The sequence below is a fragment of the Impatiens glandulifera genome, chromosome 5 (genome assembly GCF_907164915.1).
Source record: "Impatiens glandulifera chromosome 5, dImpGla2.1, whole genome shotgun sequence".
Taxonomy (NCBI): domain Eukaryota; kingdom Viridiplantae; phylum Streptophyta; class Magnoliopsida; order Ericales; family Balsaminaceae; genus Impatiens; species Impatiens glandulifera.
Window position 1 is genome coordinate 30,714,524 of NC_061866.1, and position 16,711 is coordinate 30,731,234.

The 16,711-nt window shown below is 30.8% G+C and overlaps 1 protein-coding gene across 1 annotated transcript; it reads right to left on the bottom strand.

Moving 5' to 3' along the window:
* Positions 1–624: 624 nt before the first annotated feature.
* LOC124937983 (serine carboxypeptidase-like 20) lies at positions 625–5,023 on the bottom strand. Its single transcript, XM_047478329.1, has 14 exons — positions 4,750–5,023; positions 4,457–4,608; positions 3,064–3,140; positions 2,864–2,986; positions 2,679–2,781; positions 2,566–2,603; positions 2,385–2,492; positions 2,217–2,300; positions 1,863–2,141; positions 1,707–1,772; positions 1,512–1,627; positions 1,204–1,317; positions 1,029–1,074; positions 625–881 (listed from the first exon to the last, which is right to left on the bottom strand). The coding sequence occupies exons 1-14, from the start codon at positions 4,905–4,907 to the stop codon at positions 798–800; spliced, it is 1,548 nt and encodes a 515-aa protein (XP_047334285.1). The 5' UTR covers positions 4,908–5,023; the 3' UTR covers positions 625–797.
* Positions 5,024–16,711: the final 11,688 nt, after the last annotated feature.

The following is a 16,711-nucleotide window of genomic DNA, read 5'->3' on the forward strand; positions in this document are numbered from 1 at the left end:
GTAAGTATGGTAGAGATAGTGTCACTTTTGATATTGTTGTCAATGATCTTAAGAGTAAAGAGTTAGATTTGAGACACTCTGAGAGGGATAAATAATCTGGTGGAAAAGTCATGCACGTGAGGGGTAGACCTATGAGTAAGTCGAGTGCCCAAAAGAACGTCACTAATGAAAATTCTGGTAAGAAATGTTATCCTACTAGTTTAGTTAATAATTGTAAAAAAAAAAATGAAAGCCACGTGTATCATATATAATTCACAATATAAAACTTTAATGTGGTTCTTAATAAAGTGAGTTTATCAAATTTGATTTGAGAAACATTAAGTATATAAATAACAAATTTTTGGATTATTGATAAATTTAAAAAAAAAAAAAAAAAAAAAAACTAACATCATTGATAAATATAGTATTTTTTCTAATTTTTCAATATTTTAGTTGGTTATATGAAAGAAAAAAATATGTCTATATAATTGAATAAGTTAATGAGTTTGTAACAATTTGGAACTGCAATCTTAACTAATAGTTATAGGGAATATAGAGCTTAGAGCTTTCATTTAATTTAGTTATATCAATTATTTCGATTAATTTATCCATATCTGCATGAAATAGCAAACAAAAAATCAAGACTTGTGGATAGAAAAACACTTTTTCTTCCAAAATAAAAATACACTTATTCAATGAAATAACTTTATTTTTAATCTTGTCATCCTTTATATGAATGATAAATTAAGAGATCTATCTTTCTTATAAAAGTCTCTCTCGCAATCTTTATAATTCATTTATCATCATCAAGCTTAGCCTCAAATTGATTTTCCTTCCAACCAACGACTATAAAAGTCCAAGGCTTCTTGAGGTTTGTATTCCGGCACTGTATGTCCTGATCCCTGTTCTCGTAACGCAAAAAAATATCAATTATTTTGAATTTTTATACTATTTGAAAAGCAATTTAAGGACTAAAAATCAAATTTCGTGTTAAGTCTCCAAAATTGTAAAAAAAGAAAAAAGAAAGTCTAGAAATGTGTCTATCTTACCTTTATGGTAAGAAACACAAGTCCATGGGCATATCCTTGAGTGTACCTAAATCAAACAATTAAACATGTAATTCCTATTTGATATATAACTATATTAGGTAAATTCATAACTCTATTTGAATCTAAGAGTAAATAATTTTGTTTTCATATTTTATATTAAAATATGGTTAATTACCCTGCAACTTGGTCATTAGAAATCCATGGTCTCCATTCATCAATAATCTTGTATCCAAGTGACCTAGTCCATGCCTCTGTTCCTGTGAATGGCACACACATATCGTGGTCTCCGCTGCATCAACGAGTCGAATATTGTAATCATCAAAAGAGAGTTGTAAAACAATAAATTAGAAGTTAATATGATATTAAATTGTTTAAAAACACAATTATCCATATCTTATTATGATTTTTTTTTAGTGTAGGATGCTATGGTTTAATAAAAGTATATGCATTTTGACATAAAATAATTAGTCCTAAATTAATTACCTATATATTAAGGCACGATATCCTTGTTGGGTGAGGTTTCTATGGTATTTAATCAAGCTTCCAGCATCCCCATAATACTCCAAAGGGGCACCACATAACTTCCAACTTCCACTTTCCTAAAATTATTATTTTTAATCATTAATAAATCAAATATGCAATATATTTTAAAATATTATTAATTAATTTTCTACTTACAGGACTAACATGGATTGCTTTCCTCACTGCATCATTGTTCAGCCATGTGGTTGCCACTATATCATCCTTCAAATAATATTGTTATAAATTAATTCCAATTTTATTTTTACAATTTTTTTAAAAGAAAATTATTTGTAATTTATAATAATAACTTACAGTGCAAGGAACAACATTACCCGATGCGGCCATAGATGCGGCCAACTCTGGCCAAAGCAACATCGGAGAACTAGAAGTGTCGCCTTCGTGTTCCCGCACTCGGTAAGGCCAAGCCCTTCCAAACATTCTAGTTCTCACGGAAAGAAATCGAGTCGATTCTCCTAATTGCATGAAACTCGAAGGCAATGTCACATTCTTCAATTGACTGGCTTTTGTAAGACTCGATGGATCGTGAAAACATGGCTCTAGAATGTTGTATATGTTTAACCCGTCTAATACCTAATGAACAAAATAAATTTTAATTTGTTGTACTAAAATAGAATATTGTGAATGTCACGCTAAAAATAAACTCACCCTGTAAATTTTATCCAAGGCAGTATTGCATGCAGAACTATTATTATTATTATTATAGTCTCCATTGCAGGCGATTTGAGCTCCCTGTAATTATTTTACATCTTATTTTTTAATTTTTCTATACCAAATTAATTAAAATAAGGAATATCACATGATAACAAATTTAACCTGGAAAAAATCTTCTGAGATAAGGGCCATTCCATGAGCAAATGGGACAAGGGCATTCTCACCACTGAAATTAATATCATGAATGACCCCATTCCCAACCATGTAACCCTATTTCATTTATTACATTCAAATTTAATGTTTTCAAATCATAGGTAATATTAATTAACTATAAAAAATAAACCTTAAAATTTATGACGGGATTGACTTTCGCTTTAATTCCTGAGAAAGGGACATATTATCGTAAACATTCATCATAAAATTTAAAAATAATTATTTTAGATACAAGAAAAAGACCTTTAACTACTTCGGAAGCCAGAGTTGGAACGTAAGCACCCGCATATGATTCACCCGATAGATAGAAAACATTGGATTGGTATTCCGGGTAAAGATCGAACCACTTCATCGTGTTTATATTTTTAATAACAAAAAAGATATTAAATACTAGAAATTAAAAAACATTGTAGATTTATATATATTACCTTCAATAAAAAATGATGAGAGTCATTGGCTGTTTGTAAATCTCCAGTCTTATAAACTGTGGTATTTGGAGAGTAAGAGAATCCCACACCAGTTGGTGAGTCCAAATATATAATGTTAGAGACCTGCTAATATTTATTATTTTTTTTTTATTAATATTATTAATATTTAATTACAAGAATACATAAATGACCATTTTGACCTTGGACCAGCTGTATGGATTGAGGTGCAACTTGGGCATACTTCCTCGGGGTATCCCTGCCTCAAAATTGAATGGTCCTAGATGAAGAGGGCACAAAAAAGAAATTAATTACTCATTTACAATTTCTTTTGTGATTATAAGAAGTTAGATTATGTGTGGTGAAGATTAAAATTATAAATATATAATAAAAAAATTATTTAAAAATATAGAATATTTTAATTGATATATGATTGCTGAGATTGTAAAAATATATATATGTCAAAGGATGATAAATTATTTTTGATTATTCAAATAAAACAAACAAAAAAGACTGTAATTGTTTGTTATATGAAATCATTTGATTAATATTTTATTATATTCAATATCTATCAAATTTATAAATAATTAAAAACTTATATAACTCATCACTTCAATTTAAATGATTCCAGAAAGAATCAAACATGGATTTCAGTGTGGTAAAATGAGTAATCTAATTATTTAGTATTTTTATTTTATTTATGATATTGATTGATTAAGTTATTTGAACCATTACAAAAATTGAGAAAGAAATCATACATGTGACTAAATCAACATAGATGTTACTTTTAATAAGGATATTAACAATACAACCAGTAATAAGTTTGGTTTAATCGGAGTAATTTTTTAATTAAAAAAAAAATTAACATGACACCTCAAAGTTATAATCCTACTTCAACTCAAAGTGTTAAAATTAAATATTTTTTATTGGAGTAATTATTTAAACTAAATTTGTAAAAATATCTTTTCATGATGCTTGAAAAAGATTTTTTTCTTAAAAACTTCAGCCTTATTTTCCAAGAAAAATCCAACAAATTTATTCAAAAGTTAGTCAATTTCTTCATGAAATCTAGGATATTGTATTAACATTTTGTTTATGGGGTAGCAAATCAAGTTGTGAATTATGTGGCAAAGTAAGAATGTATAGGGAAGTTTATAGGGGATCATTTAAATATTTTTCATTTAGATTAATCAATTAAAATATTAAAATATTTTTAATATATTTATATATTAATATTTTCTTAAGTTTTTTTCAATAAATAATTCATTTTCATACAATTCCATTTCAATAAAATTATTTAAATAACAATTTGAAACAATTAATTTCCACAAAAATTCAAATTAAGTCCCTACTATAACTATTTATAAAATGTTCATGTCATTTTTTTTTAAATTGTGTGCTAAAAAGTCAATGATCAAGTCATATCCCTCTACAATAAATACAATGTATCATCAGTCAATGACTACTGTTGACTACATTTCCATTTTTTCTTCAGAAAATTAAGATGGATATATATAAGTAAAAAAATATAAATAAATGATAAAATGAAAGTATATAATAACTAAGCCAAGGTAAATGTAATTAGTAATTAATTACCATGCTCATAGACAAAACCATCAAAGCTGGAGCATCCTGGCCCTCCATTGAGCCATAGAACAACTGGATCCTTTGATGGGTTCCTTTCTGACTCCACAAAGTAATAAAATAGATTCTTTGAAGCCTTCCCATCTAAGTCTAAGGTCACATACCTAATTAAGTATTTACATTAATTAATATTCCATACAAAAACATGTTACAAAAGTGAAATTCCTTATTCTTTATGATCGAAATCATGATATTCAGAATATGAAAAATCGAAAAAGTAGACTATTTATGAACAATATACATACCCTGAGTAGTGTCTTGAAGGAAAATTTCCAGAGAAACCAGGGAGGGTTGTGATGAGAGCACTTTGTGGAGCTGCCTCAATTAAGACAATATTGTCCCATAATATTGTTGCTAATAAACCCCATGACAACAACATACCAATACCCTTTTCGCGATCCATCCAAACCAATCTTAATTTTTCTCGATCTTGATCTCGATCTTGATCGACGGTCTCGGAGGGAAAGAGATGTGGGTTTAGGAGTAGAACACAAGGGAATGAAGTTGGAATATATATTGATAATAGTGTAATAAATGAGACAAAGTTGTATTCAAATTAAGGCAAATTTTATATGTAAGGAAATTAAGAAAATAACAATTTTGATGAGGATAGCTAAGTTAGGCTAGCTGTAGAAGAAAGTGACCACTCCCTCAACATTTTTCTCATTGGTAGTTACACCACAAACAATACAAATAATGTGTCCACATTATTCATGGGGAGCTTTCCTCCACGTCTTATAAAAATAACTATTTAAAAACAATTTTCTTTTGACTAAATATAAAATAAAAAAGTTACATTTAAAAAGGAGAAAACAACCTTAAAATTCCATAAGTATCTTAGCAGAAAAGGAACATAAATATTTCAAAATTTTTAATTTATAATCACATATTATGTGTCGGTTTTACTAAATGGCTCGGAGTTATTGAGTTATGTGCGGTCATATTTTGTTTCAGACTAGTAGGTAACATGCCTTTCCACTTGAGTGTAACTTTTTTATTTTTTATTTTTTATTTTATTTTACTCAAACGACATTTTATAAATTTGTATGATTTTTTCATTTTTTTTTGGAAAGAGAAGTTTTCATATGGTCTTATATTCTTCTATTTATTAAGTTTTGATTGAACAATTTTGATCTCATTCTCCACTCTTATGGATGAATCACTATTTCTTCTAAATGTTTATTTAGGTTGACTCATCAATACCACCAAGAGTGTTTACACATAGACTTGTTTGTTCCAGGTTATTTAAACAATTTGGAAAGAGAAAACAATTATTATGGGTGATAATTTTAAGAAAATAATATCTTTTTTTAGATAAAAAAATTTAAAAAATATTCATATATATAAATAAAATAAATAATAATAATTTAAAATAAATGATATTTTAGTATTTTAAAAATAAAAACAATAAAGAAAACCTTAAAGATATTGAAGAAAATAATTTAAAATTAATGAATTAATTGATTTCATAGATAAGAAATGATATAATATAAAAATTAATTTTATTAAATTATCAGAAAAACCTGAATACAAACAAAACAAGGTCATAGTTTCTCACTAATAAATAAAGCTGACACCATTGTGCAGGTATCTATTCTCCCCATTATATATTAATTAACAATACTTTTATTAAAATAAAATAAATATATAAATCTAAAAAGTAATAATAATACCTGATTTAAATAATAAATTTATAAATTTAAAATTATATAATTGAAGAGAAATTATGTTAAAAAAATACGAAAAAATTAAACTAATTAAATTTTAAATAAGTGAATACTAACTATATAAATAAGAAAAAAAACACAAAATCGTTGTCAAAAAATTATCTTTTTTTCTTCTCTTAAAATTTAAGAAGATTGTCTATAAATTTTTAAAAGAATAAATAATACATCAACTTTCAAATTAATGACTTGCTATATCAGATCGGTTTGTTATATGGTCAAATGTTAATTTTATTAATTGACTTAACTTTGTTTTAAAATTTTGTTTGTTTAAATATTAGAACCAAATCAATATAATTGTTTTAACTTATTTTAAATATTAATTTATATTTTTTTATAAACATTTGAAATAATTTAAAAATGCGTAGTTTTTTACTAGTCTCAATTTAAGTTTACTAATTATTTTAGTGATTTGTTTATTATTTAATATCGATATAACTCTATAGGTATTGTTATTGTTTGTTTACTATTGTCATATATATTTTAATTCTGTTTTTTTTTAGCTTAATATTATTACTTACTTTATTTTTTTTATAAAAATTATAATTATGGGGGTAATCATTCCTAGTGGGATTAATTGTTCCTAGTAATCTCTATTCCCCTCACATGGAGGAGCAAAACAGTATAAAATATATTTTTTAATTACTATTTGGCGCCCTCCATGTAAGGGGAAGCATGAGAACAATAATCATTCCGCACCAGAGGATCCTATCTCGATTATTCTACCATTGATATTTGATTTGGTATACTATGCTCTTATCTTGTAAAACTCTAAAATAACATATTGAACAATTGAGAATATAACTTTATTTCTCAAATAATCTTCTTAAATTAATAAGATCTATAAGTTAATAATTTAAAAACTTATTTAATATTATCTCTTCAAAGGATGAATTGGTTATTGATGTTTCATAAATATGTCTTCAGTTGAAATCATAAAAACTGAATTAAATAATAGTAAAATGGATGAGGTTAGGATTTTGATCTGAATTTTTATAGCCTTTTCTGAATGAACTTCCTTATTTTCTTTATATGATTTAATGAACGATTTATTTTTTGTTTTTGAGAATTAAAGGAGAACTAACATGACACCACACAATCATGGTTCCCCGCTTAAGCTCAAAGCGCTTTCAGATTAAATCAAACTCGTGACCTCTTGATCTATTAAGTCGATTTTTACTATTGAACTACTTTGGTAGGTAACGATTTTTAATTTTGTATAAAGTAAATTATAAATTAGTGTAGACTTTCTAAGATATTAGAATTTTGAGTTCTGCCTATAAATTAATTTATTTTTGTTGAATCAATAAATCAAATCATTATGATAAGTGTGTCAAGTTTGACATTCATCTTAATGTAGTACTTCAGATAATTAGGTAATTAGAGTGATTTTTAAAAGTTGAAAAGTCACGAGTTTGAATTTTTATTAAATAAATAAAAAAAAAAGCCTTAATAAGTCTAAGTTAAGAACAACGATGAGTATCTCTGTATTTGTGATGTTTGGTTTGCCCTTCCCACAAACCCATTTTCTCTTATTGAGACTCCATTTGCATTTCATATTTTATTATGCTTCTTCCTATATAATTTCAGTATAAATATTGTCTCATTATTTTATTTCTAGCACTGAACAAATATAAAAGAATATCAAGTTTGTCAATAATTAATCACTCTCTTATCTTAATCTGTCTTGATTTTTCATAAAATAGTAATTAAGGAAATCAAGACAGAGGAACTAAATGAGTGTGTGGATGGATAGAAAATTGTTTGGTATGCCCATGGTTACAAAGTATATTAGAACACACATACATGTGCTTATGTGTTATGAGTTTCTACGACTTGTTTCGTAAGGTGTGTTTTGGGTTCAAGAATAAATTTCTTGATCTCTAAGACCGGTGAAAATTCTACAATCAAAGGACAGCGGAAGGTTTTCGATAGAGAATTTGGGGGAGAGGATAGAAGAACCAAGGGTGCGAAGAGAAATATTGTTGGTCTATACCAAACAGTCCATAGTAAATAATAATAGACGAATGTGAGCGAAGTTCATATCTTCATTATTCCATTCATGGGTCCTTGGGGAAGAAAGATCAGCCTTATATAAGTGATGTCTTGCCCTAGAATATTCAGTTACAACAACTAATAGAAAATAACAGATTTCGGTTTGTAAAATAGAAAAGGAAAGCAAAACAAAATAATAAAACAACAAAACAGAAATCTGGCCCATGTGCACACTAGGACCGAGAACGGGTGCCGAGAAAGGTTGTTGGAATTATTCTAGGACCGAGGCCTTGATTTTAGACCCTAGCATTTATCTCCCCCTTCAAAATTCATCGCCCTCGACGAAAAGGACCGTGGTCTGCCGAGCCTCTAATGCGCATGCTCAAAATTTCAAAGAATTCGGTCGGACTTCAGCAAGTCCAGCAAGTGTCGGAGTCTAGGACCGCATTTCTTAGAAGCCTTCGTTCTTCCCGCTCCCCAATCAGTCCTTCCTTCAGCCCAACACGCCAGGTGCAGCAAAAGGGCCATTTTTCTTCTGGTCATACTCTAGAATGTCTTCAAACAACCAAGCCCAGTCCTTTATCCAGACCAGCAACACATGTGCAACAACATAGCCATGTCTTCTAACTACCTTCCTGGATGGTGGTCGGTTATTGGGTTGCTGGTTGAGTCCTTTGATTATGTGCTGGAAATTTTCTGGAGTGTCTTCCAAAACAAGTGAAACACTTTGGCATTCGTTCTTACTCTTTATTCGTACCGTGGCAGCAACATTATAATTTTCCAAGGCCTTTTCTAGATGGTTGCCTTGTATTATGTTGACCCGCGACCGAGGGGTACCTTGCTGGACCGTGAAAGTGTGCAAAGTAATGACACGTTTGTCCCCTGTCTCAAGCAGCAAATGTGGGTCATAAAAACCTGATTCTTGGACGGGTTCTTGAACGAGTTCTTGAACTTCTTGCTGATTAGCCGGGTCCATGCATATTTTGGATTTGCACCTATGATTGGGCTCCCAATTTTCATTGCAAGTATAACACAGGTCTTCCTTGAGATCGGTTGTTCGGTTTGTGCTCGGCCAGACCGTGTTAACATTGCATGGTTTGGGAAGCAACGGTGGCTTGGCACTGTACAAGGGCCTGCGACCGAATCGCAGCAAGAGATGCCTCTTGTTTACATCCCACGTCAATGCTTCCTTTTGGTTGCGATTATGCAAATATGATTCATGCCACGTTCTTGTCTCTTTTGAGAAGTGAGTGCGGTCAATGTCTAGCTTTTTGGCCTCATTCGTCTTGCTCACCCTAAAGACTTGCTCGGCAAATAAGAGTCAGCCCTCCAATTCAGTCCCATCAAATTCAGGAATATTAACATTTGTGAGTCGGGTTGGAGGAAGGTAGCAAGAAGCAATATCATAGGGTCGGGTGCGGGGATCTTGGCCATTATTAAACGCACCTCTTTTAATGGTTGTCAAGCTTTTTCCAGCAGCATACCTTCTGTCCATATTTTGCTGAAAGGCATTGTGCAAGGCAGCCTGTTCGGTCATGTGTTGTTGCATGGCAGTATTTATGGAGGCATATTGTTGGGTCAGTCCTTCGAGTAGGGTCTTAAGATCATCCATCTTTGTTGCTATTGGGTTTCTTTCATTTGAGGATCATCTTGCTCTGATACCAAGAATGTTACGACTTGTTTCGTAAGGTGTGTTTTGGGTTCAAGAATCAAGTTCTTGATCTCTAAAACCAGTGGAAATTATACAATCAAAGGGCAGCGGAAGATTTTCGATAGAGAATTTGGGCGAGGGGATAGAAGAACCAAGGGTGCGAAGAGAAATATTGTTGGTCTATACCAAACAGTCCATAGTAAATAATAATAGACGAATGGGGGCGAAGTTCATATCTTCATTATTCCATTCATGGGTCCTTGGGGAAGAAAGATCAGCCTTATATAGGTGATGTCTTACCCCAGAATATTCAGTTACAACAACTACTAGAAAATAATATAATTCGGTTTGTAAAATAGAAAAGGAAAGAAAAAAATAATAAAACAACAAAACATAAATCTGGCCCATGTGCACACTAGGACCGAGAACGGGTGCCAAGAAAGGTTGTTGGAATTATTCTAGGACCGAGGCCTTGATTTTAGACCCTAGCAGTTTCTTATGAACTTTCATTCATTTTATCATTTACTTAATAAACTTACATAAAGTTATGGTTTGAAAATTTAGAAGAAATATCTTTAGAGAAAAATCTTCTATTTTCTTGCAAATATAAACGGTTAAAAACTGTTTTGGAAATCGAAGATTATTCTTAACAACATTAACATAAAAGTTACCTTTCACCAAAATAGTTTAACTATAATTTGTTTTTAAAAGATTTTATACGATTCTCACAAAAATAAATATATATGAATAAAAGTGAAAGATTGTTGTTTTATTAAAAAACAAATAGCATAAAATTATAGAAAACATATATTCGAAAAATAATATTTCACATGTTCTATTGCAAAATCTAAAGTGTTATATAAGGAAGCGAGGAACGAATAAACTCATTTTCTTTAAAAATATAACATAAAAGTTATATATCCAATAAAAATAACAAGTTTCATACCAATGAAAATAATTAAAAACTCTTTGATAATGATGTTTTTTAACACTCTCACCTATTATCCCTTGTTATCTAGAATTACAAACAAAACTACTAAAAAAAGGTCTTTAGCGAGAGTATAGGCTCTCGTTAAAAGCCCTATATCTTTCGGTATAGGTATAATTCTGAGAGTTTGGAATTTGTCGGTATTGCCTCTTTCGGTAAACGTAATTGATTGTTTACCGAGAAATTTCGAAAATTTATCGGTTTAGAAACCAAAGAGGAAAACCAAGAGTTATATGGAAAACTCTCAGTTTTTCCCTTTAAAAGAAACCGAGAGTTATATAGAAAATTCTCGGTTTTTCTCTTTCAAGAAAAACCGAGAGTTATTTCAAAAACTCTCAGTTTTTTCCGTTCAAATAAAACCGAGAGTTTTTCAAATAACTATCAGTTTATCCCTTGTAAGAAAAATCGAGAGTTTTCCAAATAACTCTCGGTTTTCCTTTAAAGGGAAAAAATGAGAGGTTTTTATATAACTCTCGGTTTATCTTTAGAGAGAAAAACTGAGAGTTTTCCATATAACTTTCAGTATTACCCATATAAAATGTACCAATTAGGTCGTTCGTTTTGTGCGCAACTAAAACTTGTTCAGTCAAACCAATACATATATATACAATAACATTCATAAACCAAATGAATTCATCCAAATAAGCTGTTATCTAAACCAAACCAATCATCCAAACAGCATGTTATCAGTCGAATTAAAATGTACCAAATCATCCATAAACCTGTTATCAGTCGAAACAAAATGTACTACTAATCAAAACGTACTACTAACTAGAATTAGCTAAGGGAGGGAGGGTGGGTGATACCGACATTAAGAATTCAAGTTGTTCTTCATATTTCTTCATTTGTTTCTTCATTTGCACGCTCTTCGTTTCTCTTTCCATCTCTCTCCTTTGAAATTCCTTCATTGTCATCGCCATATTTCTCACATCTTCCTTTAGTTTTTCATTCTCCTCCAACAACCGATTAGTGGATCGTTGAGAATTGTTGCAACTCTGACGATCCTCTCGAAAGTGTGTGGGTCGGACGCCTGATCCCATATCGATCACTACCCCATGCTTTTGGCATCCGAACACTCTCTCAATCAAGTTGAAGTCAGATATATCTGGTTTGTTGCTTCTTACTTCCTCCATCTCTGCATGCACATTTGAAATAAAATTTCATTTATATAATAAATAAGCTAGCTATATGTAATTTATTTAAATTCAATTAACTTACAATTTTCTCTTTCGCTCGTTATCCGAGATCGTGTTGGGGTATTGTTTCGTAGGTTTCGGGGTACGGGTCCTCTTGAAACTTCAACGAAAGAGGGGGTTCGTCCTATTTCAAGCGACTGTTGAAATAAATGATTTATAAAATTAATAACATTATTTATATTAAGTTATTAAAAATAATGTACATACCAACTCTTCCTCCACTTGTGAAAATGATCTACTTCCAATATGATGTGGGAATTTCAGTTTATTCCTGTTAACAACATTGGTACGACTGTTTCTCTGCATTTGAAATAAAAAATGAAGTTAGAATAATTGATATCATATTTTATTTGAATTATGAAACCATACTTTAAATTTATCTGTGAAGTAATGGTTTCGACACACGAATTCCCAAACATCTCGATCGTAGTCTCGTGAGGAATTGGCGAGTACCATCCTCCTCTCCTTCATGAATCCGGATATAATCCTTAGGTGATCTACCTGTGCAAGTAGGTTCTGGTATGGCCTAGACAATTTGTTCGGTGTTTTTCTCATACTCTTCCAAACAATTTTCGGACCTTCAGACATCCTTAATGCATACCATTAATAAATTGGAGAATAATTGAAATAAAGTAGTAATAAGAATGAATATATATTAAAGTAAAAACATAAATCTACCTAATTAATCTGAACTATATATTCGTACACCGTGAATTTATTTTTGTCACAATCTTCCAATCGAGTCGTGATGACATATCAAGGGCGTAAAATACTTGTTTTTCTTGACTCGCCAATATATACGGATCCTGACTTTGGGTTTTCAAAATCCGGTTTACATTTATACTTATGAAGTCATATTTATCCACTTTCACTCCTAGTTCCCCCAAATGTGTATCAAACCACTTACACTTGAATAAGATAACTCGTTTGTGAGAAAAGTATTGTACTTGAATTATATCCGTTAAAACTCCGTAGTATGACATAGTATCTGACCCGTTGTACCCTTCAACAACCACACCGCTATTTTTAGTGGTCAAACTTTCGTCGTGTTTTTCTGTACATAGTTTGTATCCGTTTAGTCACCAAACATACATACATGAGTACATAGTTGGACCTTCTCTTAAGATCTTGAGATCTCTTGATATGTCGATATTTTCTGCTAATTGAGTGACTTATACATATATATATTCCCAAAATTTATTCGATAAAATAAAAATAAAGTTATTAGATATGGTTTTGAATCTACTCACTCTATGCTTAAAATAGGTGGCATACGTTTTTCCACGGGACTCATTGTTATTGCAATACTGTATATAATCACTGTAAATAGATCGAATATTAAATAACATATTAACAAAATATTGAATCTTACATGTAAAAATGTTCTACTACGGGATAATTTTTCAAAATGTATGAATGAGTTTTCACTCGATCGTTATAATTCAAGTTGTATATTTTCCCGTTTGATAGGTCTTCCAACGATGAAAATATTGAAATGCCCGAGATTTCAGTTTGTGCATGTTCTTGGTCTTCCTCCTCCATATACCTGGCACATAAACTAATACTTTCATTTACAAGATAGTTCTCGCTTATTGAGGCTTTGGGGTGGTTTTATTCCGTAAATATCTTTTCATTGTACCCATGTAATGTTCTATCGGTTACATCCATCGATACTAGACAGGTCCCCCAAGCAAAGACTCAAATGACAAGTGAAGCTGGAGATGCATCATGATGTCGAAGATTGTTGGTGGAAAAATCATTTCAAATTTGCAAAGTGTCGTTATAATATCCATGTACAATTGTTCGAGGTATACTGCAATCAACTCTTTGGAGCACAACAACCGAAAGAACTGGGACAAATTTACTATAAAATCATACACATTATCTGGAAATAATCCACAAGTTGCTAAAGAAATAAGATATTCTAATAAAATGTGACAATCATGAATCTTTAATCCCGTAATCTTTTTCTCTTCCAAATTTACACAACCTCCAATATTTGATCAAAAACCATCAGACAACTTAAGATCTTTCAATAAATTACAAAGACGTTTTTTATTATCAGAGGTCAAAGTGAAAGACGATTCTGGATAATGACCACTCCTTTATCATTTATAGGATATAACCATTGTTTTATGCCTAAGAGTTGTAAGTATTTACGGGTTTTAGAATCATCCTTAGTCTTCTCTTTCACATTCATTATTGTTCCTAACACGCTATCACAAATATTTTTCTCAATATGAATCACATCAAAATCATGTCTCAATAATAGTGATTTCCAATAAGCCAAACGGAAGAAAATGCTAAGTTTATTCCAATTGTCTCCTCGTGTTTCATGATATATCTTGGTTTTCTTGCTCTGATCTGTAGTAAAAATTTTGCCTTCTAGGTCTCGTGCTTCGTAAATTTCTTGCCCTGTTAAAAATTTATAGGGCTCTCTATAATTTGTTCGACCATCAAATGACTCTTTATCCCTTCTGTATTTGTGCTTTGGTGGAAGGAAGCGCCTGTGATCCATGTAACATTGTTTGGAACCATTAATTAATCAAAGATATATAGATTCGTTTTTACAACAAGGACAATCAAATTTCTATTTCGTACTCTTGCCTGACAAATTCGCGTACGCTGGAAAGTTATTAATGGTCCATAGCAACGTCGCTCGCATGTTAAAGTATTGCGAGGTGTGTGCATCAAATGTTCTTACACCAGTTTGCCATAGTTCAGTCAACTCGTCGATCAATGGCTGGAGAAATATGTCAATTACATCTCCTAGACTCTTTGTACCTTGAATTAACATAGATTGAATGAAATTGCTAGAATCCATGCAAGTAGTGGGTGACACATTATAAGGAACTAGAATAACCGGCCATACACTGTATGACTTTTTCCCATTAGCAAATGGTTGAAACCCATCGCTTGATAAACCCAGTCTCACGCTTCGAGAGTCCGACGCGAAATCTTTATAATTTTCATCAAACGTTTTCCAAGTTAATGAATCAGTCGGATGTCTCAATGTATCTCTATCAACTCTTCCTTCCTTATGCCATCTCATCATTGAATCAATTTTTGAGGACATGTATAGTATTTGTAGTCTTAGTATTAGAGAGAAATATCTTAACACCTTAGTTGACATGAATTTTCCATTTCTCTTCTTTCGAAGTGCCCCACTTCTTTGGTGACTTTCCATCTAGAAAGGCCGCAAACTCTACATTTTTGTCGTACTTTCAAAATAGCATACAATTGTTCTTACATGCATCTATCTATCTTCTCATATTTAAGTCCGATATCTATAATGAATTTTTTACATTCGTAGTAGGAGTTTGGCAATTGAGCGTTCATCGGTAATATGTCATCTTTAAGTAGACGCAACAACATATCGAATGAAGCATTTGTCCATTGACTGACATTCTTTATGTGAAGTAGTTATAGTAGTGCTGATGATTTCGTTATTCGAGCACCTTTTTGCAATGACCGTTTAGAATCATCAAGCAATTTATAAAATCTCTGCGCATCTTCGACTGGTTCATGGTTGTTCGGGCCATCATTAACGTTGGAGAACATATCATTTATAAAATCGTGCATATAACGTTCTTCATTGACCTCTTCATTAATTGTATTATTCATCTCCGTTCTAGGATCGTTGAATTCTAGCACGACATCCTCCGATTGACCATCATCATCATCATCATCCAAGTCATCTGCATCATCATCATTATTAACCACGTTAGTATTAAGTCTCTTTTCTCCATGAAAATACCAGAATTCATAATAAAGATTTATTCCATAAATGATGAGGTGAGTCTTCACATCGTCTATTTCCATAGACGTTGTGTTTAAGCATTTAACGCAAGGACATTTCACTTTTTGTATCATTGTACTACACACTGTAAAATCAAGGAATTTATTAACCCCTTCCTCGTAATCTGGATGATCTCGATGTAAGGTTATCCAAGTTTTATCGGGTACTTCCATCTTTCTAATAAGATAGAAAATAACCCGCTTTATTATTTACTTAACATGATCTAAAATATGGCTTACATTTATTTTACATGATTCTAACCTAAATCCATAAATCTAACCAAAATATAATCAAACCTAATCAAACACCAATAAAACCAAATATCCATAAATCTAACCAAATATCCATTAATCTAACCAAAATATAACCTAAATCAAACTCAATATAAACCATTTTTTAACATTAATCATACCTAATCAAACATCAATCAAACCAAATATCCATAAATCTAACCAAATATCCATAAATCTAACCAAAATCTAACCTAAATCAAACACAATATAAACCAATTTTTAACATTAATCAAACCTAATCAAACATCAATAAAACCAAATATCCATAAATCTAACCAAATATTCATTAATCTAACCAAATCAACCTAATATATAACATATAATCTAATCTAACATGAATCCAATAAAATCAACCTAAATATATAACATATAACTTAATCTAACATAATTCCAACATAATAAAATATAACATATAACCTAATCTAACATGAATCAAACAAAAATAAACCTAAATATATAACATATAACATAAACCCTAATCAACCTAATCTAACATTAATTAATATAAATATAAACTAATATGACCTTGAAATGCAGGCTGAGGGCGGAGGCGCGGTGGCG